This window comes from Lupinus angustifolius, unplaced genomic scaffold (genome assembly GCF_001865875.1).
Source record: "Lupinus angustifolius cultivar Tanjil unplaced genomic scaffold, LupAngTanjil_v1.0 Scaffold_131_19, whole genome shotgun sequence".
Classification (NCBI taxonomy): Eukaryota; Viridiplantae; Streptophyta; class Magnoliopsida; order Fabales; family Fabaceae; genus Lupinus; species Lupinus angustifolius.
Genome location: NW_017725237.1, coordinates 11,574 through 37,576, shown reverse-complemented (window position 1 = coordinate 37,576; position 26,003 = coordinate 11,574). Strand labels below are relative to the sequence as shown.

Here is a 26,003-nt window from a genome sequence, read left to right as displayed (position 1 = left end):
AGTTTTCTATATATTTGTGTATCTAATATTTTCTTTATAGAATTTTCTACTAAAAGTAATCATTATTTTAACAAAGAGCATATGAATTGTCTTTACCAGGTTGTAATATAATTGTTGAAAATGACGTCGACAATGATAAATGATACAGAGGAAGAAAAAAGATAATAGTCCATGACAATTTGGTATTTTGATTATTTTCCTTTCAATTTGTAAATAAATAATTGTTTAAAAATAAACACTAGAGAATGTATTATATGTTATCTTACCTAAACTAGAGCAATAAATTGTATGTGTTTTAATAGTCATTTTGATATTATTTTAGCAAAATAAAATCAACCTATAACTTTAAATTTAAAGTATACATTTTGTGATAAAATCACTTTTCCGGTGTTTAATGTCATTTTGTGATGTATAAAGATTTGTATTTTGATTTAAGATTATATTTTTTATTATATAGTTTAGTTTATATTATATTCTACTTAAGACTTTCAATTTGATCCATTAGAAAATTGATTCAACATCACAACTGTAATTGAATCAAATCTTCTAAGATGGGAAATTATGCAATTTAAGGTATGTTATTATTTGCATTTATTTGAGGAGAGAGATTTTATGTCGTGTGCAAATTTGCTTAATTAATATTTTCACTACGAAAATTTATTTGTCAATCATTACATAACGTTATATAATATTAAAGTGCAATCATTATAATATTTGAATTGCAACAGTGTAATAATATGTTTTCATAAAATTCAAATTATAAAAAAGGAATTGTAACCATAGAATTGTAACCATCAAATTTATAAATTTTAATATATATGCTTGTAATTTTAAATTTTCTTCTATTAGTTCAGAAAGTATCAGCTATATTTTTAGCTAATAAATAATTTGATATTCTACACCTAAAATAAAATAACAATATTAGGAAAATGGCTAATAGTTTTAATAGTCATTTTGATATTATTTTAGCAAAATAAAATCAACCTATAACTTTAAATTTAAAGTATACATTTTGTGATAATATCATTTTTCCTGTGTTTAATATCACTTTGTGATGTATAAAGATTTGCTTTTTAATTATCTAACATTACCATCAAATTCTTATGTTTTCTAAATGTTTAGGCCCTTTAGTTTTGTTTTTAATCAATATATGTTTTCTAAGTGTTTAGGCCTTTTAATTCTTATGTTTTTTTCTCTCTATAATATATGTTAACATCATGCTTTCAAATCTTTTCATCACTCTCATATGAAGTATATGAGTAACATGTATGTTATAATTATGCGACAAAAAATTATTGTTCGTGCAAATGTAACTTACTAGTTTGTTTATATATTACATTCAGATTTGATTTTAGGATAATATTAACTAATCAATGTAAACAAATTTATTTATATATCACCTTCATATTTGATTTTAGGATAATAACAATCTAATAATTATACATTTATACATATTCTGCAGAACAATTTTCAGTTGTATTTCAATTGTAAGAGTGAATATCCAGATGCATGGACTTTTTTATGTTTTTATTTGATTCATCAATCTTGTATCAATTACATACACCGATAACAATTTCCTTAATAAATTTCACTTTTCTGATATAAAAAATACACCTCTTCATAAACACTACTGTGAACTTGTTGATAGTGTGAATTCAAAATAAAAAAGAGTTGGAAGAGATTATTAAACTGGGTAAGAAATGGCTTTACATGAAGATGAAAACACTCACATTAAGCTGGTGAGACATCACTCCAGATATGGATGTTTACAATTTTCTAGTGATGTTTCCTAGTTCCTACTTTGTGACAACATTGAAATCTGACACTACAAAAGAATAATATCTCTAATTCTCACGTTAAGCCTAACAACTCTTGTTTTTCTTAATGAATGTGGCCTCTTATGCAATGAGAAAATCCTTCACTTGTGTTCATTCACATGCTTAGAACTAAGAAGGTATCTATTGTTCCAGATGTTATTATATGAGAAATATTACAAATGATTCAGATGGAGTTGATGATGAAAATATCACAACTAAAGTGCTTTCAGTTTCCAACGTCAAATTGAAATTTGCACCACAATGGAATATTTCTATCTTCAGCTTCATCTGCATTAGTAAAAATATTAGTATGATAATTAGTTCAAAGCATCTGAATGAACACAAGGGAATGTGCAGTAGAAGTGATAGAATTCCTCATTGGATAGGACTTAGGAGGCAATATTTAGCCTAAATAAAATAGGAGTTAACTAGGCTATAAACTATCAAGACATTAACTTTATCCAGTAGTGTTAGAAACTTATAATTGAATGTTAAAGTTATATGATAGGAACAATGAGTAGAAAATTTATGAACATGCATATCTTGTTGAGTGAAGCTAAGTTTCACCAACTTATTTTGAGTCTTATTATCTTTATGTTAAATAATTTCCTATGCCAAAGCCCAAAACCTTGTTATGCTAAGTGACTCTTATGAACCCATTTTCATTTGTTTATGTGTAAACCTCTTACACCATATAACATTCTTACCCAATTTTTTTATGTGCCAAAGTTTAGTAACAAACTGAAAGAAACAAATAAAATGACACTTTTAAAAAAGTTCTGGAAAATTAAAAGCCTTAGAAATTATTTAGCTGTAACAAAGACTTCACTTTGACTTGAAGAAACATAGGAATTACATATACTATAGTTGAGGGCTACTATAGGAGGCTCATCAACTGTATGAAGAACTCTATGTAGTTAATTTCCCTTATGAGCATATCTTATACAATGCTAAGATGACCATCATCTTTAATTCAAGATGCATTGCAAACAATATACTCAAATTCCCAACAAAAAACAACAACAAATGAACCATTCTTGAATACTACAGCATTCATTTTGGTTTTATTTCACACAAACTAAATGAGTTCAAACTCAAGCGTTCATTATTCAGTTCCTTCCTGCATATGTGGTCAGACAAAGACCTTAACAATGGAAGACAAGAACGCTTAATATACACGACTTCAACGGTATTGGCTTGCGAGTTGACCCTCTTTCACAATGTAGTGTTGCTCTGGAAAATCTTCACCCTTGAAGTGCCTCTCAAGCATGTCTTTGACGCCAGCAGCGTAACGTAGCTGAATAAGTTTCATTCATTATGATAAGTGTTCTACCAAACAATGGACTAAATGAAGTGAAAGTACTTAGTCATGAAATTAAAGCAAGTTGATGTCTAAAGAATACCTGTGCATCAATGGTGGTACCAGAAATATGAGGAGTCATGGCATGGTTTGGCATATAGCGCCACGGGTGATCCTTTGGAGCCGGTTGTGGGAACCAAACATCGCCACTGTAACCTAAAAATTAAGAGAGATTCCAAATTGGTGGATGATGAAAGAAGTTAGCAAATGAGAGAATGACATATATTTACCTGTAATGAACTTAAAATGGATGGTTAAGCATTTCCTTTTTAGAAGAAGATATAAAACACTAGGTGTTACATTACTTTAACAATAATTTCTCTGTGTTGCTGGAAATATAGTAATATTTGTGTTTTAGAATCACCTGCAATATGCCCATTAGAGCTAGCATCAGCAACTGCTTGGGTATCCATGATCGCCCCTCGCGCATTGTTAACAATCAAGACACCCTTCTTGCACTTTGAAATTCTATTTTTGTCAAACAATCCCCTGAATCACAAAGAATTTTGGTCACTACTCAATACTGTCAAAGAATTTGTACATTAATATATAACTCATCGTTTGAATATGCAGACATCAAACAAAATAATTGGTCACATACATATTGGATTATAAATGAGTAGTTGATCAGATTGGCATTAGATATTAAAGCAAGGAATTATACCTTGTCTTATCGGTGAGAGGGGTGTTGATGACAAGTACATCACATTTTGGAAGCATTGCATCCAGATCCTCCTCATACTTAGCTCCGAGTTGATTCTCCAATTCAGGGTCCAACTGAAGACGATCATGGTACAGAAGATTACAGTTAAAAGGCTTCAACCTTTGGAGCAAGAGCCTGCCAATTCGTCCAGCGCCAACAGTGCCTATAGTCTTTCCTTCAAGATCATAGGCTCTATGTGCAATTCCAGCCACATTCCATTCTCCACTAACAGCCTGATGGTACCCGGGCAAGAAATTTCTCACTAAAATGAGGATTCTCATGAGTTCGTCCTCTGCAACCGACACCACGTTGCTTCCTGTGACCTCTGCAACAGTTAATCCAGCAGCAGCTGCCGCATTAAGATCAATGTGATCAGATCCAATGCCAGCAGTCAAAAGCAGCTCTAAATTCTTGGCTTTCTTGATTCTTTCTGCAGTGACATAGGCCGGATGGAACGGTGTAGAGATGAGGACATGCAGATCAGGAAGGTGTTTCTCAAGTACTGCCAAAAGGACAACAAATAGTCATAATTTGAAGTAATCATAAAATCTAAAGCAGAAAATTCAATACATGGAGATCAGGAAGGTGTTGGTCTAGCTGTGTAAGACCTGCTAAATCCCCAAGATGACCAAAAGGTCAATGTTCGATTCCTGAGAGTAACATTTGTTAGGAGGGGCAACCACGCACCCCAAAATGATTAGTTCTTTACCGGCTGAGGGGATACACTTGGTAGTACCCAAAAAACAAGCGTATGGTTTAAAGTTAGGTTGTTTAACTGCATTCAATGTTATATACTGATGATGTACTAACCAGAATTAAGTCCTTCTTTATCATCAGTGACAATGTATTCATGACCCTGTGATTCGAGCCACTCGCGAATGCCGAGGGCTCCTTCAACACAGCCTACAAAGTTGGGATTCTGGGAAGCATACTCATTTCCTTTGTAGAAAACACCCACAATCTTCTTCCTTCCACCAGAGGCCTATTCAATAGTAACGAAAAAACACAGGCATAAACATAATGAACACAGCTTTTTGTTATACAAATAGTGGACATAGATAACAGAATACTTACAAGATGATATTCATATGTGCTATTCACTAATATCTATTCATATGTTCTAATAGACCAAATGTTATTGATGTCAACACTACTATATCACTTTATTAATGATTAATAAATTTTGTTAATGATCAATCAACTATAGAAGTTAATTAATTAACTTATCTCTTTTATCATGAAAATTGGGCTGGGCTTGAGTTCTTGAAACTAGAGAATGACCATGAATAAAAATTCAACAGTCAATGGAATCATTTTGTGTCCATCGGTGTAGTCAAAATCATTTTGCAAAAGATTACTTGAAACTGGAAGGGTTAAGCTTAACGTGGATGACTATAATCTGCGATATCCTCATTTAAGGCCAATTTTTTAGAAGAGGGGGGCGATAAATGATGGAAGAATATTCACTAGGGTATTAGTGAAGCTATCAATGCTTGGACCTGGTTTTGTATTAAATTCCCCATTTGGAATTGATTCTTGCACCATCACATGGGGATTCATTCCTCCCAATATTGGAAGTTGCAAAATTCTGGGATTTAATGGCATGATAACCATTCGGATTTAAGGCCTGGTGTTAATTGGTGTGGAAGGATTAAGATTAAGCAGTTGTAATCTATATGATCAAACCATTAAAGGAGGTAATATTATTCATAATCATGACGAGCTTTGGTTATCTTGATTCAGTGGTAATTTTGGAGGTGGTACTCCTATACAAGCTGAGCTATGGGCCATTGAACATGATCTCGAGTTGACTTGGAAGTAGAGTCATCGTCTGGTTACAGTCGAGAGTTACTGCCTTAAAGCTATTCATTTTTAATACTAAAAAGGTTCAAATTTGCGTAGACACTATTCCTACTGTGCTGCATAACATTTATGGTTTGATCAGCAGACTTTTAGACATTGGACTTCAACACATACATAGAAAAGAAAATATGATAGACACATTACATGTCTAAACTCAATATGGGGTCCATATGGATTTGAAAATCAAATACAGGACTCTCTAGAGTCAAGAGCTCTCTGCCCATTCTGCAAATGGGCATTGCTCCTACGTTTATAGTTCTTTCTTTTTTTTCCGATGTACTAAACAAATTAGGGAGACCATTAATTTTTTTTCTTTTTTCACTCATTATAATTTCTCACTTTATGTTCATAGAAACCATATAAACAACTAAGACCCATATAAACAAAAGTAATGTTAAGGAGAAATATTTGTGTGTAGACATGTGAAGACAATTAATAAAACATTGTCAACATATTAAAATTTAATTCTAATCAAAATTTAATTATAAATGATAAAACATAATTACACTTGTCTCTAAATATGACGTGATGGATGTGTCTTTATGCAAGTTTTTCTCAACGTTATGTTCTCTTGTTAAATCCTCATACCCACCAAAATGTAACACATGTCATTTGAAAACCAATTATCAACTAATAATGTATCATCTTTTAATATATATCAGTTTATTGTGGATAGAAGGATTTATCATTTTCCTAGAATAAGAATATTATATCTATATTAGATGTAAATATTTATTGTATTATTTATATAAAAATAAATGATATTAAACATGAATGATAATGATAGGTGCATACATTTATTTTTCCAACAAATAATTAAAAATGTTAAGAAGAGACATGAACTGAGCCACGTTTAGTTGTCATGTATAGTGTGAATACCAAACGCGCAAATAATTAGAGACAGACACGCGCGCTATTACAATGGCACCATCAAACCCTTTGATCTCGTCACGGATCACGCATGCAAAGAGAAACAAAGAATCACAATAATCAATCAACGACTTTATACATAAACAAACATGCATAAAGTTAAAAAAATTGATTGCTTAATGAATTGAAAGAAGAACATAGATAAATAAAAAGATAAAAAATGAGTGAGTGGGAGTAAATACTGTAAAGATATATTAGATCAAAAGAAAGAGCATAATAGTAGTACTTACATGAAGGTTTCTGGTGAAAGTGGGAGAGGAAATTGAAGAAGTGATGGATCGAACGGTAGTGGAAGCAGCACGTTTAATAGACAACATCATCGTTATGTCTCAAAAAGTCAAAACTGAAAAGGGTGATAATAAAAATTAAGAGAAGAAAGAAGAGTGGATGAATTGAAGTTAGATAGAATGAGTTTATATAGAGAAAAAAGAGAGATATGAGCAGACATAACAGGAAAAAGGATAGGGATGATGTACCTTTTACAAGGGAAGGGTGAACCTGTGAAGTGCCAACTTTGACCCTTGTGTGTCCTATTCCTTCTTTGATTTTTTCCTCTCATTTTTATTTAAATGTTTGACACGTGTGCCGTTGCTTGCCACCCTAATGTTTCCTTTAATTTTTTCAGATGTACTTTTTTATGTTTCCAATTATCTATTTTGAAGCAATATAAACTACTGAAATATATTTTATATTTACCAAACAAATATTTTTCATATAAGATAGGAAACAGAAATATTAGGGTATTATCTTATTTTTGCTGAATTTCAAATATAATAAATAAAATAAAAATATAATAAATAACTGAAAAAATTATTAGAGAAGTTCTCACTCATTCATGTTGATATATACTCTTTTGGTTAAATGTGATTTTAATCTATGGCTTTAAATATTTTCTTATGTATCCTTATTTTTTTTATTTAAATTTGTTATGTATATTTAAATATTAAGTTTTATATTGAATAAGTTGAGATCAATAGAAGAGTTAATAAGTTGAAAAGATCAATGAAACTATTGCATAAAAATTTTGGTAAATGATATTAATATTGTATTTTTATCAAATTAGTGAGAATACACATATAGGGATACATATTAATATGATATTTAATAACATTTGTTGAAGCAAACATATTAATATGATATTTAATAACATTTGTTGAAGCAACCGCTGTTAAGTTTAATAGGCAGAAATATATTTAATATCGTTTGCTTTATATTGTTAATTATTTTATTTGAATAAAAAATTAAACATTCATGCATATATTTAGTAAAATAATTAATATTAATACTAGAAATATTTTTAAGTTAATATTAAATATTCATGTGTAAATATATATAAAGTTTGAGATTAGAAAATCTATCAATTATTTAATTTAATCAGAATACAAAATATATGTTAATATTCATATACTTTTTGCTCACTATAACCAGTGTTGTTGAATCTATGTGTTTGCGGCATAGATTCAAAATAACTCAATGAAACAATTATATTAAGTATATATCTACCTATCAAATTTAATAGTGTTTACTTCAATGAACATTCTTGATTCTTTTTCGCCTTACATTTAACAATATTATACTCACGAGCATAGTTGAATAAGCATTGTTAAATGCAAATTCTGAGTAGTGCTTATAGGAATGGTAACGGGGTGGATCAGGGTCAGGTTTATGCTTACTTAAACCCGAACTCAAAATTCATTATCCGAACCCAAACTCGAATTAAACAGGGTTAGAAACAATGCTATCATCCCAAACTCATCAGTTTTAGGGTAACCCAAACCTAATGAATATCCACGCGAAACCTTAATTTCTATATATATTGGTTCTATATATATACCAATTTTCTATATATAAGTTATATATATATTTTTTTAATTTTACATATATGAATCGGATCACAATTATTGAACATTTTTTCACCTTTCGAATTTCAACAACTTCATCAATTCAGCGTCACCTACTTGATCATTTCAGTGCATACAGAACAATGTTTAATTTTTAAATGAAATGGTTTTAATCTTCCAAAATTTTACTTTGCATATAGTTGTCTAGTGACGTTAAAGCTTGAAGAATATTTTACATTTTGAGTTCAACATTGAAGAATTTTTCTAATGACATTAACCATCTTCTAGACCAAATGCTATCATAACTTATAAGTTATTGGAAGCAAATTATATTCAAAAATCAAAACCATATCTATAAGAACTTTAGGATAAATTAGGTAGCTAAACCAAACCCAAATCCGAAAGTTGAAATCAGGTAAAACCCGAACCCAATTATATCAAGTTTCTCTGTTAACTTTGAGTTGGATTCGGACAGTTCAGTTTTCATTTTTATGCCTAAGTGCTTATAAATATAAGAGTAAATTATATAGACACTCCATGAGTTTTAGGGAAATTACACAAATTACATCTCACTTTTCTACACCTATATAAACCTCCTTAATTTTTATCATTTCATTACACTCATCACCTCTGCATGAGAAATAAGTATAATATTTTAAACAAACAGTGTGATAAATGCAATTAAGTTAAACAAAAATTGTATATTGTGGAGACTAGTCCAAATAATATACAAATCAATATATCTTTATTATTTTTTGTTACAAAATGCATCAACAATTTTAAAGATATATTATTGAAATCGCTCTTATACTATATCGTAACGAACCAAAAATAATAAAGAGGTATTGACTCATATATTATTTGAACTTCTCTCCACAATATACCATGTTTTGTTTATATTATTTGAACTTCTCTCCACAATTGTGTAGGTGTAGAAAAGTGAGGGTTGATTTATATAATTTACTCTAAAAATAATCTATACAATTTAGCACTTCTATTTTACAATTTCACTCTGAGGTCAGGTTTTAATAATGTTTTTTAATTCTTACCTTAAATACATTATATTGTTTTTTAATACATTTAATATTTATTCAAATTAGATTCACAGCCATTCGTAAATTTTCTTATTTAAATTAGTATATTAAATTTTACATATAAGATCTAGAAATCTTTAAATTTATTTGATTGACATTCGCAGTTGACATAATGAGACCAGAACATTTTTTGAGAATGAACTAGAGAAAAATATTTTTTAAGGGAGTATTTCTTCTAATGATATATCCTTATACTATATCTTCATACTAATCTTTATCATTCTATTCATAAGAAGATGACATGTGTCATAATAAGATACTTTAATTATTAATGATTGTATTACAAGTGATATGTGTCATCTTTTTTATAGGTAGGAGGGTTAGTAGGAGAATTTAGTAGGAGGATATAGCAATGCTCTTCATGAAAATAAATGCAGCTTGGGATTGCATTTTCATATTTATTATATAATTGTTTATTCATATTTATAGTAATACAATTGAGCTATTGATTTTAAACAAAAATGAATTTTAAGGACATATTTTTTTAATACATTTAATAGTTATTCAAATAAGACTGATCTTCATTCCAAAATTTCCTTATTCAAATTAATATGTTAAGTAGGTCATTAATATTTATTTATTTAACATTGGCAATATTATATTATTGATATCTTTACAATAAAATAACGTGTTAGATCAAATTCACAATTTAATTTTTTTTTACTGTTATCTTAAGCATAAATTATTTTTTAAGAATAGAATAATCTATAGCTATACTATATATAAGGTCAAAAACTAACAATACGGTAGTGTAGTGATGTAAGGTCCAACTGGATCTCTAAGGTCGATTATTCAATTCTTGGGAGTGACACATGTTGGAAGAGGCAACTTCAAACCCCAAAAAAGATTAGTTTCTTACCTAAAAAGGTAAGGAAATATCATTAATAGTACCCAAAAAACATATAAAGTCAAAACATGATATAACTATTATCACATTTTAATTTGTATTTTCCTATTTTGCCCATATTTTAATTTATATAAAAACCATATAATTATATGTAACAACCACCAAATCATTAAGTGTAAGTTTAAATTATCTCTATCACCTTAAATTGGACATTCTAATAAAAACAAAAATTATAATTTAAAGTATATCTCGTGTTATTAATATCATACTAATCATCAAACTGGTTAGGGTACTAGTATAGTGATATAACAGTTCAACCGATGGTTCACTAATTAAATTATTTGCCGGTGAAATTAGATATACATATAATATATTAACATTAATGTTCAAAAATCAATAAAAACCAATAATTTTTTATTTTGATTAAAAAATTAATTTTAAATAAAAAACGGCTGGTATGACCGATTTTGACTGATATGATTGCATGTGGATATGATTCTTGTACCATACCAGTATTGAGATCGGTTTACCGGTTGAACCGGCCGCCACAAACTGATTTTTACAACACAATAAGAATTATAATATAAAATACACCAAATATAAAAAAAAACATTCTAATTATACAAAATAAAAATAAAACATTAAATATTTAGTTACATAAAAAATAAAAATGTGGCCAATAAACACCTATTGACACACTAGTACTATCAAAGCACAAAGGATACTTAATCAGATACATTTGATGGACTAATAACAATTAAGAAATTAACACCAATAGGCCATGATACAAGACTAAAGATCCTTACATTATGTGTAAAAATAAAAAGATGAGCACTAAGTGAAACAAAGATCACAATTTAATTTGAATTAAGTTCATAACTTGTATATAGCTCTAATTCTTAATAGAATTGTTTCTTGTTAGCCAAATAGACTACACATTTTTATTTTTGAACACACTTAATACTTATTCAAATAAGATAGGTATATATTGATAAAATTTCTTATTTAAATTAATATATTAATTTTGTCATTTAATGTTATTATTTAATGTTTTCAATGTTATTAATATTATTGTCATCAAAATACATTGATATCAATAAGGTGAGTTCATATTTTAATATGAGTGTAATATATATGCTTTGACAATGTAAATATTTATATATAATTAATGTATCATTCACCGTTCATTTGCATTCTTTTTATTTAAAAGTCAATGATAATTAAAAAAGGGTGATGATACAAAAATAATATAAAGATTGTTACATCGCAAGTGTATACATCATTTTCTCTTTTAATATTATCCCAATAATTTTTACATGATTTTTTTTGAGGTTATAGTTTTGTTCATTTTTATTCTATCTTTTTTCATATTATTGTGCATATTAATTGCTTTTGTTATACTCTCAATTAATGACAGACTATTTTCGACAAATACATATAATTATTGATACATTTCAGAATATTAACCGTATTAGTTTCTGCGAGACTAACAAAATATTGTTATAATGAGATGCATTTATAATTTTCAAATGAGAAGAGAATAAAGTTATATTGTTTCCAACACATCGCATAATGAGATGAGAGTATTCATTAAGAATGAATGAGAAGATAGTATTTCTTCAAAATAAACTAGGCATGAGATTGGAGTCTCGTATTGATATGTAAGTGTTGATCAATTGTCCTTCCCGTAGAAGATGGTATTTTTTTTTTTTATGAAAACACTTAATCTAAAATTCAGATTATTTTATAATGGCGTGTCCATGAGTACATTGTGCTTATCAATCCATATTCTTATTTTTTCTGATATATATTATTTTTGTTTTATATTCTTTAAAGAAAAATAATTTAATATAAAAATGTTACATAGAAACACAATAGAAATAAAAATTGTAAGAAGATTAATCAAATATAGAATTAAAGAAGAAAAAATAAAGATAGGAAAATATATGGAAGAATAATGATGTATTGTGAAAAAGAATAAAAATAATATTTGGAAATTTATGATGGTTATTAATGGAGGAGTTATAAAATGGTAGTTTTAGCTTTATATATAACTAGTGTGTTGACAAACACTTCATGTCTGCCGACCCGCATTCTTATTTTATGATATTAAGTATTAAATTTTTAATTTTTATTTTTGAGAATTAAAATATTTTTTTATTGGATATATTTCATGTTACAATTTTTGTATTTATTATATTATTCAACTTAAAATGAGATGCATTAACTATAGTTATCTAGGATATATGGTTTTACTTTAGAAATAAAAAATATTAAGGTCAAAATAGGAAAGTAGAATCATGGTGGTAGTTATTTCAAGTTTTGGCTTTATATATAATAAATAAATAAATAAATATAGAATATAGATGTAGTTTTAACTTTATATATAACTAGAGTATCGACAATCACTCCGTGTCTGCCGACCCATATTGTTAATTTTTCGTCTTGAATTAATTTTATATATTTTAGTTTAGATAATTATATCATATTTTTTGTACATAATATCATAATTTTTTGATAAAAATATAAAAATGAATTGTGATTTTTTTAAAAACCGTATCAATAGTTTGATATATTTAGAGGATGTAATTTTCTCTAACCTCCATTTATATTTTTTATTGTATGGAAAAATATTGTAATAATTATTAATTTTAAAGACAAAATAGGTAAGTAAAAATTATGCAATGTAGGTAGTTATAATATGTTTTGGCTTTATATATAGTATAGATAAGTATAGAAGTATAAATATATAGTATATATAAGATCATATTATTTTTAGAATATAATATGTATGCATTGTCAATGTAAAAATTTATACACACTCAATATATTATCTACCATTCATTTATATTAATTTTTGAGTCAATGATAATTAAAAATGAATAATATATGTTGGACTGATAACATATAAAACTTATAACTATTATTATATATATATTTTTCTCGTTCTCTTATTTTATATTTTTAAGTAACTAACTATGAAATCTTTAATTTGTTATAAACCCGTAAAATAAGAATAAAAGTACCAGTTTTGAATTTAGGTGCATTTTTTAGTGCACCAGTTTTGAATTTGAAGTCATTTGACTAACATAAAATGTTTGGTGTAAATATATATCTATTCTATTAAAAGAAAGCTTAATAACATAATTTTTATATTCTACATTTTTCATTTTATAACATCTCTGATTAATGACTGATATAAACTTCTACACATTCATTGTTTTTTGAAATTTGCAAAACAATTGTGTATAACTATTACAAGTTATTTTTTTAAATCTCTACTCTCTATCAAATTTATATATAGTATTTCTTTAAATTTATATATTGCTTTTCTATATTTAAATTATTTTTCTTAAATAATATAAGATAAAGAAGATACACTTCATATCAAAAAATAATATGGTCTACCGACATGGAGTATGTGAGCACTTAGTATAATAATTGTAATAAAAAATATGTAGTAATAAATTTTTGGTGATTTAGCAAGAACGACTTTTATGCTTAGAATTTAAGAGAGTTCCTTTATAACAACAGATTTCATTTAACTAGGAAGTATCTCATGCATTGTATATGTACTCTTAAATTTACCAAAAATTATAAAATTATAAAATTATGATTAATTAATAATTCTCTAAACTAAACTTAATAAATTTAATTTTTAACTATCAAAACACAAGTCCATTACTATCTTTCTAGTGTATTTCTTATCAACTTCTCATCTATTTTTCTCTTTCTAGTCTCTTTTTCACCTATTTAATTACTATATTTCTCTCTTTCTCACCTATTTTTTCTTCTTTCTTTCTCCTATACAATCAAATAAAGTCTAAATAAATTACATTGTTGCACGAGACATGGAATTTTTCAAGAATGAATTTGAAAATAAACAATAAAGAGTCTTCTTAATTTGTAGGTAATAATTATGAATATCTAATTTTGTCCGTCCCAAATAAAAAAACTCAAAAAATAAAAAACCCGAAAAAATAAATTTTTCCAAAAGGTTTTCTAAAAAAGTTGAAATAAAAAATAAAATTTATATTGGATAATGAATATTATTGGTGTATTTTCAAAGAAATTCAATCACATAAAGGCATTAACAATATTTATCTCTTAAAAAATAATAAAAATATGAGCATATAGTATTTTTTGAATTAGATATAGAAAAGTTATCAATTCTTATTACATTTTTGAAATCTAGGATAACATTCTTATCAGTTAAGAATTCAAAAAACGACATATTTCATTTCACTAAGTCTACCAAATTCAACAATAAGCAGATTAGCTGATATGTTTTTTTATAAATAAGTATTAGTATATTTGTATTTTGTGGTTGGTGAAATTTGGATCATCAATCTCATTATCACTTCATTTAAGCGCTCCACCTTAACCATTCCTTTGACCTCTAGTTCAAAACACAGAAAAAACTAGAAAACACTAGAAAAACACGAGAATCTCAAGGGGTAATTCGCAATTCGCATAGCCTCTTTCTTCCACCTTTTTCATCATTTTCGTGATTCAAGTGTAGTCACAAAGCATACCTAATGGATGTATAAATTTTATTTTATTTTTATTCATTTTTATAGATTCATTTTAATTAAATAATTTCACTTTTTATATAAATAATAATAAACATTTTCTTTTTATCACCATATAAGTAATAATGGTTAATTTGTTAATTTTTTTATTTTTATAAATAATAGTAAATGTTTTTTTTTAAATAAATGATAATTAATTTACTTTTAAAAAATGATAGTTAAATTTTTAAATTTCATTTAATAAAAAATAATCAATGTTATCTTTTTATAATTAAGTAAACATTAATAGTTAAAATTAAAAAATAATAAAAATAAATATTTCTTTAATAATAAATAAAGAATACAAAATTAAATAACCATGAATATTTTCTTTATTTATTTCAAAAAATGATAAAAATATTAATATAAAGAAAGAGTCGCAAGTATTTGCATATTTTTCTTAACTCATCATTTGAACGATCAAACTATAGTTTTCATTTCCTATTGATCATGGGGATTCGTAGGAACAATATAAAATATTCTGCTTTATAAAAAATAATCAAATAATATTATTGTTTAAATTAGTCCATACAATTAGGGATTGTATCATCTAATTTGAGCAAACAGTTGCTAATAGCTTCGTCAATCCATAATTGACTTGTGAATCTATATCATTAATTCAAAGACCAACACATTCCAAAAATGGACATAAAGAGTATTTTCTGCATTTTGATAACAAAAATATTATAGAGACTCCAAACCATTACAACTAATATGATTGAATTCATGCATGGAATTTTCAAGATGCATGCATATAGTCTCAAAAAAAAAAAAAAGGTGACTCAATAAGATAAGATGTATATAAATATCAGTGTTTATGCCAATATTTTTACACTGAAATTCCATTCATCTAAGTCACCTGAATAGGATTTCAGAATCTATAAATCCAAACATAATTTCAATTTAGTTTTCAATACCAAACACTACAACCTCTCCTTGTCATTTCTCGTTTCACTCTTAGTCTCTCTGCCCTCCTCTATAGTCAATCTACTTTCCTAAGAACTCATTTTGATAGAGCCATGCCTAACTCTAATCCAAGAAGAAGCAAGGGTCGTCAAAGGATCGAGATGAAAAAGATAACCAATGAAAGCAACCTACAAGTCACATTCTCCAAACGTCGCAGTGGGCTTTTCAATAAAGCCAGTGAGCTTTCAACTCTTTGTGATGCACAAGTTGCGCTGGTTGTTTTCTCCCCTGGAAACAAGGTTTTCTCTTTTGGTGACCCTAGTGTTGATGCTGTCATTAGCCGCTATCAAATGAGGGACCAACCACAAAACTTGAGGAACATGTATTTTCTAGAGGCTCACCGCAATACCAATGTTCAGGAGCTTAATGATAAGATTAATCGGATCAATGAAGATCTTGAGATTGAGAAAAAATGTAGTGAAGCGCTGGCTAAGCAACGAAAAGAGGCACAAGAGAAGTTCTGGTGGGCTTCTCCAATTGAAGAGATGAATGGAGATCAACTTGATCAAATGAAGTTGGCTCTTGAGAATCTGAAGAAGAATGTCATTGATGTTGTGGAAAGCCAGAATGTCATTCAGGGTGGTTCTGCTATACCACCTCCTCACTTTTTTACAGGTGGCCCATCTTCTTCAAACAACCCTCTGCCGCAACATCAGCCACCACCTCAGCAGTTTCCGGTGTATCCATCGCCACCACCACAATCACAACCACATATGCTTCAGAACCAGCCCATGATGCTGCCCAATCATATGTTTAATGGGGCCATGGTGCATCACCCTGGATTCAATAATCATAACATGGGAGGATATGGACCTGGAGGTGGATTCTTTTGATCCACTTTATTCAAATCCATCCTAAAATATGCCATTTAATTTCTCTGTTTTCAATCTTTTATTGTACTTCAAATGAAACAATCCATTGCGGGGCCAAAACTGCATACATCTATCATCCCTAAATCTCACTAGGGATTTTCTTTATTTTGTGGTATCTCAATTTCCATCTTTACCAGTTTCATTGTCGGATTGATAAGGGTTTGGAATTTCTCTGTGTAGCCTATCTTGTATTCTCATGTATGTCTATCATAATTTGCATTGTTTTGTAATTCTGCAAGTATTATCAAATAATGGGCGTATTTCTTATTTATATTTCCAGATCTATTGGATTCTGCAAATATGATAACATGTTAAGGGTGTGAAATTATGAGCTACCAAAACAAAATAAATAAATAAAAATTGGTGCTAAAGCTGGTTAGGATTGATTAGGTAATCCATTTTCTAAATAGTACCAATTTGAATTTAAATATTTTAGATATATGAAATTATAACTCCCTTTTTTGCATTTATTAAAAGAAAATATGGTGGCAGTTTATAGAAGGTTCAACTCAAGATGCTAAAAAAACCAAAGTAAAATTTTAAATTTTTTGACTGAGGGGTTTAAAAGGTAGAAATAATCAACATTATCTCAACTCAAAAAATAAGACATTAAATTCAATCTCAAAACTCAAAACCATAATCTACCTAATCATCCTCTTTAAATTATACAACTTTAAAAAATCATTAATTTAATCTTATCAACATAATAATTATAAAATAGGAAAAAAATCATTCATAATATATGATTTTTTTTACAAAAAAAAGAGTTAAAAAAGACCACAGGTTTTTCTTCTATCACATCCAATAATTCTAAAATATACAACATATTTAACAATACATCAATTAAGTTCTTTCAATCTACATTTTTATCAATAGGTATCCATAGTACAACTACAACAAATCTGTTTATATACATAGTATAGACAAAAGATAAGACAAAGAATTGAGTAAGATCCAACTACGATGACCACGACGTGAATTTACATAGAGAATAATATTAAAGCAATACATCACATAACACAAATATAATAAACCAATGTCATCCATAAGCTAATATCTTTTATGATAGATATTCAAATCCCCAATTAATATATCCTTTATGAAATAATTATACATGCCAATCAACCAATCCCCATTAAAATGCTCGAAGGCCAAGATCCTAGTGGGAAAGTAACCAATAATACAAGTTACTCTAACAACTACAAGTAACACTTATCTTAATTGTTCAGTACCTCTATCTAAGGTACTTACATGGCAAGCTCAATTTGTTTTAGGAATCTTCTCTACCGATCATGAAATACACAAGAAGATGTCATATATTACTTAGTTTACACATGAGAATATCTGCGTCATATGGTTTACAATCCTTTCTACATGGTAGCCAATAGTTGTAAAAACATGACATGTGCATAAATAATCATTTGTAAATATATTTTTTAAAATGTGATTTATTTTTTTACAAAAAATAGTTCAAAAAGACCATACGGTTTCCTATATCAAAGCCAATAATTCTAACATAGACAAGATACTTAACTATACATCAATTAAGTTCTTTTAATCTACATTTTCATTAATGAATATCCATAGTTCAACTACAATAAGCATGTCCATATACATAGTATAGATAAAAGAAAAGACACAAAAGTGAGTAAGATTCAACTAAGATGATCACAACATGGATTTACATAGACAATAATAATAAAATGATACAACATATAACATACATATAACCAAACAATGTCAACCATATGCAATGATAGATAAAGTTAATATCTTTTGTGATTGGATATTCAAGTCCTCAATTAATATATCTTTCATGAAATGATTATGCATGTTAACCAACCAATGTCCATATAAATGCCTAAAGGATAAGATCCAAGTGGGAAAGGAAGTATGATTACAAGTTATCCTAACAATAACAAATAATAGTTATCTATGTTGTCCAACACCTTTATCTGAAGTGCTTACATGGTAAGCCCAATCTGTTTCAAGAATCATCTCTATTGATCATTAAATGCACAAGGGGCATCAGAGACCGCTTAGTTTGCATATAACACTATCATTGTCATACAATTTTTAAGACCTAACTCTAATTGGATCGTCTCATCTAAGCAATCCCTCAAGGCTTCTTGAGAAATCCTTCCTATATCAAATCCAATGATTTTAGAAGTATCATATGTACAAAAAGAATCCTTCAAAATATTTTCATAAAATGTGACTTTTATTATACAAAATTCAGTTAAAAAAGACCTTAGAGTTTTCTATATCAGAGCCAACAATTCTAATATAGACAAAATATTTAACTATGCATCACTTAAGTTCTTTCAGTCTATATTTCCATCAATGGATATCCATGGTTCAACTGCAAAATACAAATACAATCAACCAATGTCAATCATATGCAGTGATGCATGATATTAATATCTTATGTGATGAGATATTCAAATCCTCAATTAATATATCGATATCTGTCATGAAATGCTTATGTATGTCAAGCAACCAATCTCCCTAAAAATCCTAGTGGGAAAGCAAATAGGAGTACACATTACCCTAACAACGGGAAGTAACAATTATCTCTATTGTCCACTACCTTTATTTGAGGTGCTTATGTGTAAACTCAGGCCATTTCAGGAATCCTCTCTATTGATCATAAAATGTGCAGAGTTGTTAGAGGTCGTTTAGTTTGCACATAAAACATCTTGGTCACACAGTTTATATAATCGGACCCTCGCTGGACCTTCCCACCCAAGGAATCACTCAAGGCTTCTTGACGAATCATTGTCATTGTCGCCCCTATCTAAATCCACAATGATATTTCTATCACTATATATTTTAATTTTCTCCAACTCCAACTAAAGAATATAATGGATATACAATAATTGAAGTTAGCCTTTAAGTATTTTAATCAATATTTTATCAATTTCTATTTACAACAATATCACCTATGTTAGTCGCTTCAACTACAGTGTTTTTTTTACTATGTCATGTTCTTAAGACGAGCTCAAGATACTATTTAGTGATCCAAAATAAATGGGCAAAGCCCCAAATATCACTGCATTTTCAAGTGAGTGATTAGTCATAGCCTCCCAATAAGACGCATATTTCCAGCAAATCAAAATATAAGACACTATACATTGTCATAAAAATGATTAAGGATTCTTATATGAAAAATAATTTTTCATGCGAGTTCCCTAATATACAAGACTCTTCAACATTAGATAGAATAATAGAAATTCAATGAAATAATCTAAAACCACGTTAGTCTTTTCAATCACCTTAACCACTAGAACTCATAGCTTTAACTTTGCTGAACCATCATGAACATTGCTGCTAACGCCCACTTGAGACCTAAGGGTCCTCACTTCTAGAGACAATGAAATTAGAATCAATTCAAACAACCCAAAACTTTAATATATCACAAAAAATATATAAAACAAGGTTATAATTAAAAAAACAATTTCATTTGTAAGTCAAATCTTTATATAATTTTAAAATAATATTTATACTAACTATGGGTGTAGTAACATTAGTGCTTTTAGTAATATTAATAACAGTGATAATAACAGTGACACTAATAATAATAATAATGCTAAAAATCTAATGATTGTGCCTTTATGTAAAAACCAAATTCACTTTAAAAACAGATATTGGAATTAATAGAAAAATAGTATCAGTTAGGGTAGAAATAGATGAGACTAACCATACATAAATAATGCTAAAAATCTAATGATTGTGCCTTTATGTAAAAACCAAATTCACTTTAAAAACAGATATTGGAATTAATAGAAAAATAATAATAATAATAATAATGCTAAAAATCTAATGATTGTGCCTTTATGTAAAAACCAAATTCACTTTAAAAACAGATATTGGAATTAATAGAAAAATAGTATCAGTTAGGGTAGAAATAGATGAGACTAACCATACATAAATAATGATTTTGAAGTGAACATCGTTGACAAATGTGTATGACATTGGTGAACATATATACATATGGGTTAATAGAAATTATAGTGGGTCAAGGTTACTGAAATTGAGTTCAAAAGGAGTATTGTTTATTTGTGCATGCATCGATCCAGGAATACTAGTGCCTAAAGAGTATTCTTAGATGTTTTGAGTTGGTGTCGAGTTTGAAGGTCAATTATAACAAGAGTTTTCTTTTTGGAATGAATGTAGCTTATGAGTTTCAAATGTCAGCAACTAGTTTTTTGAATTGTAAGCTAGGTAATCTACCTTTTCCTTATCTTAGTATTCATGTTGGGACAAATCATAAGAGATATGCTACTTGGTTGCCAGTTATAGAGGCACTGGAGAAGAGGCTGTCAAGGTGGAAAAGTAAGTATATTTTCTTTAGTAGTAGACTTACACTCCTAAATGTTGTGTTGACTAATATTTTGATCTATTTGTTGTCTTTGTTTAGAGCCCCTCTTATTATTATTAAGAAAATTTCTAGTATTCAGAGGAAATTTATTTGGGGCAATAATATTGATGGTAGAGGTATTGCTTAGGTATCTTGGATAGATGTTTGTAATCCAAAGGAAGTAGGGGGCCTAGGTGTTAAACATGTTGCAGTCATTAATTAGTCTCTCCTAAGTAAGTGGAAGTGGGGATTGCTTATGGAGCCGAATGCTTTATGGGTTAGGGTTCTTAGTTCCAAATATGATGTTTCATATTTGGGTAGTAATTGTGAGTCTGGGTCAGCTTGGTTGAAGGATTTGGGAAAAGTGGGGCATATTACAGGATTTATTGGGAACTGATTTGTTGATAATGTTAGAAAGAGTATTGGTGATGGTATTAATTCTAGCTTTTGGGGAGACTTGCGATGTGGTCAACATAACCTTAAAGATACTTACCCTAGACTTTACAAAATTGTATAAAATTCTGTTACAACAGTGGCTGATTCTAGGCATTGGGAGAGGAGGAGCTGGAAAAGGAATTACTGCAATTGTTGCTCCCTTAATCTTACAAGGTTGGCTATGTGGATTCTTGGAAGTGGAACCTATCTAAATTGGATGTGTTTCATGTGAAATATACATATTTGATTTAAATGAATTCTGCTCAATGGGATGAAGGGAGGCTGTTGAAAAAAGGTGTGTATTAAGTGGGCACCTTCAAAGTGTGTTGCTTTGTTTGGAGAGTGCTTCGTGGAAAAGTTATAGTTAAATCAGAACTAGATAAAAGGTGTATTTTTCAAACAAAGTTGACCTAGTATGTGCATTTTGTCACAGTCATTTGGAAATCGTTGATCACCTATTAATTTGCTACAATTTCTTTGAACAGATTTGGAGTGGTTTCTTTAACTGGCTAAACATTCAAGAAATTTTTGCTGTTAATTGTGTGTCCATGTTTCTGAATTTTCTGTCCTTGTTTCCGGTTGGGAAAGGGTCCAAGCTTTGGATTATGTTGTGGTTTGCTGTAATTTGGTCTATTTTTGGTTGATGAGAAATGAGATAGTTTTTGGAGAGAAAGAGTACAACTACTTTTTTGTCATGGATGCAATAAAAGATAGATCTTGATTTTGGTTCTCAGCGAGAGTTACCTCTAATCAGTATAGTCTTGATAATTGGTGTATTGACCATTGGTAGTGTATTTTGTCTTCTATTTAGATTTTTCCTCTTGTTGCTATTTTTCTGTATGTTGTTATTTTTTCTATCTGTTGCTATTCCTATGGGCAATGTTTTTGTTTGTTTATCTTGTCTTGTGCTTATAATTGGTTACAACCTCTTGTGCTCTCTTAATGCTATCTCTTTGCTTAGTAAAAAAAATCTTATAGAGAGGAGAAGAGGGATGAAACCATGTGTTGGAGTGTGAGCAACAACAAAGTAATGTTATGTGGTGAGTGAGTTATATGGTTTAGGATAAGAGGATAACTCCACCATGGAAGAATTTAACAAAAATACTCCTAAGGTCAATATCTTGAATAACCAACAAAAAATACTAGATAATAAAAACAACTAGTATAATAGTATCTGAATTCTTGTATCAGAAACTTCATCTGGTCAGGGGACATAGGCACTAGGAAAATGGTCACTGTTGCTTGGTCTCAAGTTTGCTCCCCTACCAAGGTTGGTGGCCTGGGCATTAGATCCCTTTCGAAGCTTAACAAGGCTGCTCTCACTAAGCTAGCTTGGGAGTTGAGACACTCTAGGAAAGATTGGGCAATCCTCTGCAGAACCAGATTTGGTCTTCAATTCAGAGCAACCCCTCTCCTAGATACTACAAATCCTCCATATGGCCAGGTATCAGGATGAATTGGCATGCTGCGTTTAATAATTCTATATGGGTGATAGGCAAGGGGGACAACATAAGCTTCTGGAAGGACAATTGGATTGGAACACCTTTAGTTGACCTTCTAAACATTCCTCAAATCTGGCAGGGTCAATTAAAGGCTAAAATCTCAGACTTCATTCAAAACTATGCTTGGCACATTCCAAAAGATTTGGTTGATCACTTCCCCTTTCTCAAGGATAAAATTACCAAAACTGAATTCTCTAGAGGGCAGGATTTGTTGGAAAAATTCTTCTGATGGTAGGCTCACCTTAAAAGAGGCCTACAACTATTTTGATCAGGTTTCCATTCCTATAAACTGGTTCATCAAGATTTGGTCAAGTGCCATTCCTCCTTCTCAATCATTTGTGACTTGGAGACTGCTCAACAACAAAATGCCTTGTGATGATAACTTGCAAAGGAGAGGTTACAACATGGTTTCTATGTGCAGCCTATGCAGAGCTCATTCTGAGACCTCATCCCATCTATTTTTCACCTGCCCCTGGCTACTCACCTATGGAACTGGATTAATGGTATCTTCCATATCCATCTGGACACTTCTTCCATCAAGTTAATCCTCTTGGCCAGCAAATCGGATTGGTGTGATCATGTAAAACACCTATTCACGGCTTGCATTATCCATACAATCAGCACCATTTGGTGGTGCAGGAACCAGTGGAGATTTGAAAACAAAGGTTTTAACCTTGGCTCTGCCATCAACAGAATCAAAATGGCAACCTCTCTATCAGGTATCTATTCTAAAGCTACAGACAAGCCTTCTTTAATTGAGCTTGGTATTCTAAAAGCTTTCAAGGTTCTTACTAACTATCCAAAGGCTCCCTCGATATTGGAAGTTATTTGGCACCCCCCCCCTACGAGAGATACAATCAAGGTGAACATAGATGGTGCAGCTAGAGGATATCCTGGCCATGCTGGGGGGGGAGCAATTTTCAGAGACCATAATGGTCAGTGTCTTAACTGCTTGGCGGATTACTACGACATACATGATGCTTTATATGCTGAATTCAATGCTGCTTTATCAGCAATCCTTTTTGCTATATCTAAGGGTTGGATGTCTCTTTGGCTTGAATGTGATTCTACATTGGTTGTTGATATTTTCAAAGGGCATCATAATCCTCCTTGGAAGCTCCTAAACAAATGGATTAAATGCAAAGGAGCAATGGCCGAAATGGATTTCAGAGTCTCCCATATCTATAGAGAAGGCAACTCTTGCGCGGATAAATTGGCAAATTATGGGATTAACTCCAAAGTTAGCTCTATTTGGAGCATTACACCTAATTTCATTGTTCATGAATATTTACGTAATAGGAATCACCTTCCTAGTTATCGTTTCAACTCTCATTAATGTATCTTCGTTCTATCTAATATATTTCGAGGTGTAGTTGCACCTTCGGCTTAAAAAAAAAACTAGTATAATAGTAAAAGAAAAATAATATATAGAATATATAATGGGAGGGGATCCACTTACTTCAAGAGTAAGTGGAGAAAAACTACTACACATTTCAATCATTCATTTTGTAAAAATCTAATAGTTTAGATCCACTCACTAATTCCAACCATTAGATTTTCATAAAATAAATAGCTAAGATGTGTAGTAGGTTTTTTCTACTTACTCTTGGAGTAAGTGGATCCATTCCAATATATAATTATATAAAATAATAGAGGTTTTTTCTACTTACTATATTTTTGCAGTTAAAATGAAGAAAACTCTCTTTTATATTCAATTTGGAAATACAGTCTTTAAATCAAAATTTATGAGCTTGAGAGCCGATTAGATATCATGGAATGTATAAGTATCCTATCTGCAAGTATTTAAATGATACCTTCGCCAATTGCACGAAATATTATAACCTTAATTTACTTTTAAAATAATAATTTATAAATCAAGACTATATTGTTTTATGTAAAATTTGATTAACTTGATTTGTTTGATTTTAAAAATATAATTTGTCAATTTTATATTTATGCACTTTAATATAGTGAAGGAGCAAAAACTAATGTAAGGGGCATTGCATCTCATCTCAAAGATATATTTTTAAATAATAAAAAAGCTTTACTCACTTTAAAAATGGTGAAGTAATAGAAACTAACATTTGCATTGCATCTCAAGATACTTGTCACTACCCCACTTTCATAGGCGCGAAGGGAATAATGCAAATAAATGCAATGAAGTCGTCATCGATGTTCTTAGAGAGAAAACATGAAAAATCAATTTAAAAATAAGGATTGATCTCCCCACAAAGAAAAATTAAGTTTGAGAGTTGGTTACAAATGAGGAAGGTGTTAGGCACCTTATATTGCCGTTAAAATTTGGTGCCTAGATAAATAATGTAGATATTCATTCAAAACATTAATTTTACTCTTATATTATTCCACAATAGAAAGACCAAAAAAAGATTTTTATTTTTCGTGTCTGATAGGGAAATACCAGCTCATACGTATCTCTAATTAACTACAATAGAGAAATCAAGGCTACGTAGTTTTTCTAGAAGATAATTGATTGATTGATATATTTTTATTTTTATAAAGTTAACAAGGTAAGATAGTGCGACAAGACAGAAAGCCTATAGTGGACTATCTCACAATGCTTTTAAAAATTGTTTGAAATATTAACAACATAGGGTAACGCAATAAGACACGAACTTTATAATGGGCTACCTCATCTTGCTTCTTAAAATTATTTGAAGATTTATAACACAAGGTAACGCGACAAGACACAAGGCCTATAGTGGGATACCTCATATTGCTTTTTAAAATTATTTGAAAGATTAACAACATAAAGTAACATGACAAGGCACAAGTCCTACAGTGAGCTACCTCATATTGTTTTTTAAAATTATTTTGAAATATT

General features: G+C 29.5%; 2 protein-coding genes across 4 annotated transcripts; one reads left to right on the top strand and one right to left on the bottom strand.

Moving 5' to 3' along the window:
* Nucleotides 1-2,652: 2,652 nt before the first annotated feature.
* LOC109340033 (formate dehydrogenase 1, mitochondrial) lies at nt 2,653-20,427 on the bottom strand. 3 transcript variants are annotated; one of them, XR_002106743.1, is made up of 7 exons: nt 6,904-7,089; nt 4,691-4,862; nt 3,842-4,382; nt 3,542-3,666; nt 3,221-3,333; nt 2,943-3,114; nt 2,653-2,898 (listed from the first exon to the last, which is right to left on the bottom strand). XR_002106743.1 is itself a non-coding variant. In XM_019577590.1 (7 exons), exons 2-7 carry the CDS (start codon nt 6,991-6,993, stop codon nt 3,001-3,003), a joined length of 1,155 nt encoding a protein of 384 aa, XP_019433135.1. In that variant the 5' UTR covers nt 6,994-7,016; nt 20,417-20,427; the 3' UTR covers nt 2,656-3,000. The 3 variants fall into 3 exon arrangements, 2 of the variants coding, with proteins under 2 accessions (XP_019433135.1, XP_019433134.1); XM_019577590.1 differs by adding an exon at nt 20,417-20,427 and having other exon boundaries at nt 2,656-3,114; nt 6,904-7,016; XM_019577589.1 differs by adding an exon at nt 7,150-7,177 and having other exon boundaries at nt 2,656-3,114; nt 6,904-7,016.
* Nucleotides 15,970-16,911, top strand: LOC109340034 (agamous-like MADS-box protein AGL62). Its single transcript, XM_019577592.1, has one exon. It carries the CDS (start codon nt 16,046-16,048, stop codon nt 16,823-16,825), a length of 780 nt encoding a protein of 259 aa, XP_019433137.1. The 5' UTR covers nt 15,970-16,045; the 3' UTR covers nt 16,826-16,911.
* Nucleotides 20,428-26,003: the final 5,576 nt, after the last annotated feature.

What these genes read in the sequence shown, in the direction of transcription:
- LOC109340033 (XM_019577590.1), bottom strand. Translation starts at nt 6,993, where the DNA reads ATGATGTTGTCTATTAAACGTGCTGCTTCCACTACCGTTCGATCCATC. An exon ending in CCTCTCACCGATAAGACAAG is followed by an intron (nt 3,667 to 3,841) that starts GTATAATTCCTT and finishes TTTGTGATTCAG; the next exon opens with GGGATTGTTTGACAAAAATA. An exon ending in CTCTAATGGGCATATTGCAG is followed by an intron (nt 3,334 to 3,541) that starts GTGATTCTAAAA and finishes CTTAATTTTTAG; the next exon opens with GTTACAGTGGCGATGTTTGG.
- LOC109340034 (XM_019577592.1), top strand. Translation starts at nt 16,046, where the DNA reads ATGCCTAACTCTAATCCAAGAAGAAGCAAGGGTCGTCAAAGGATCGAG.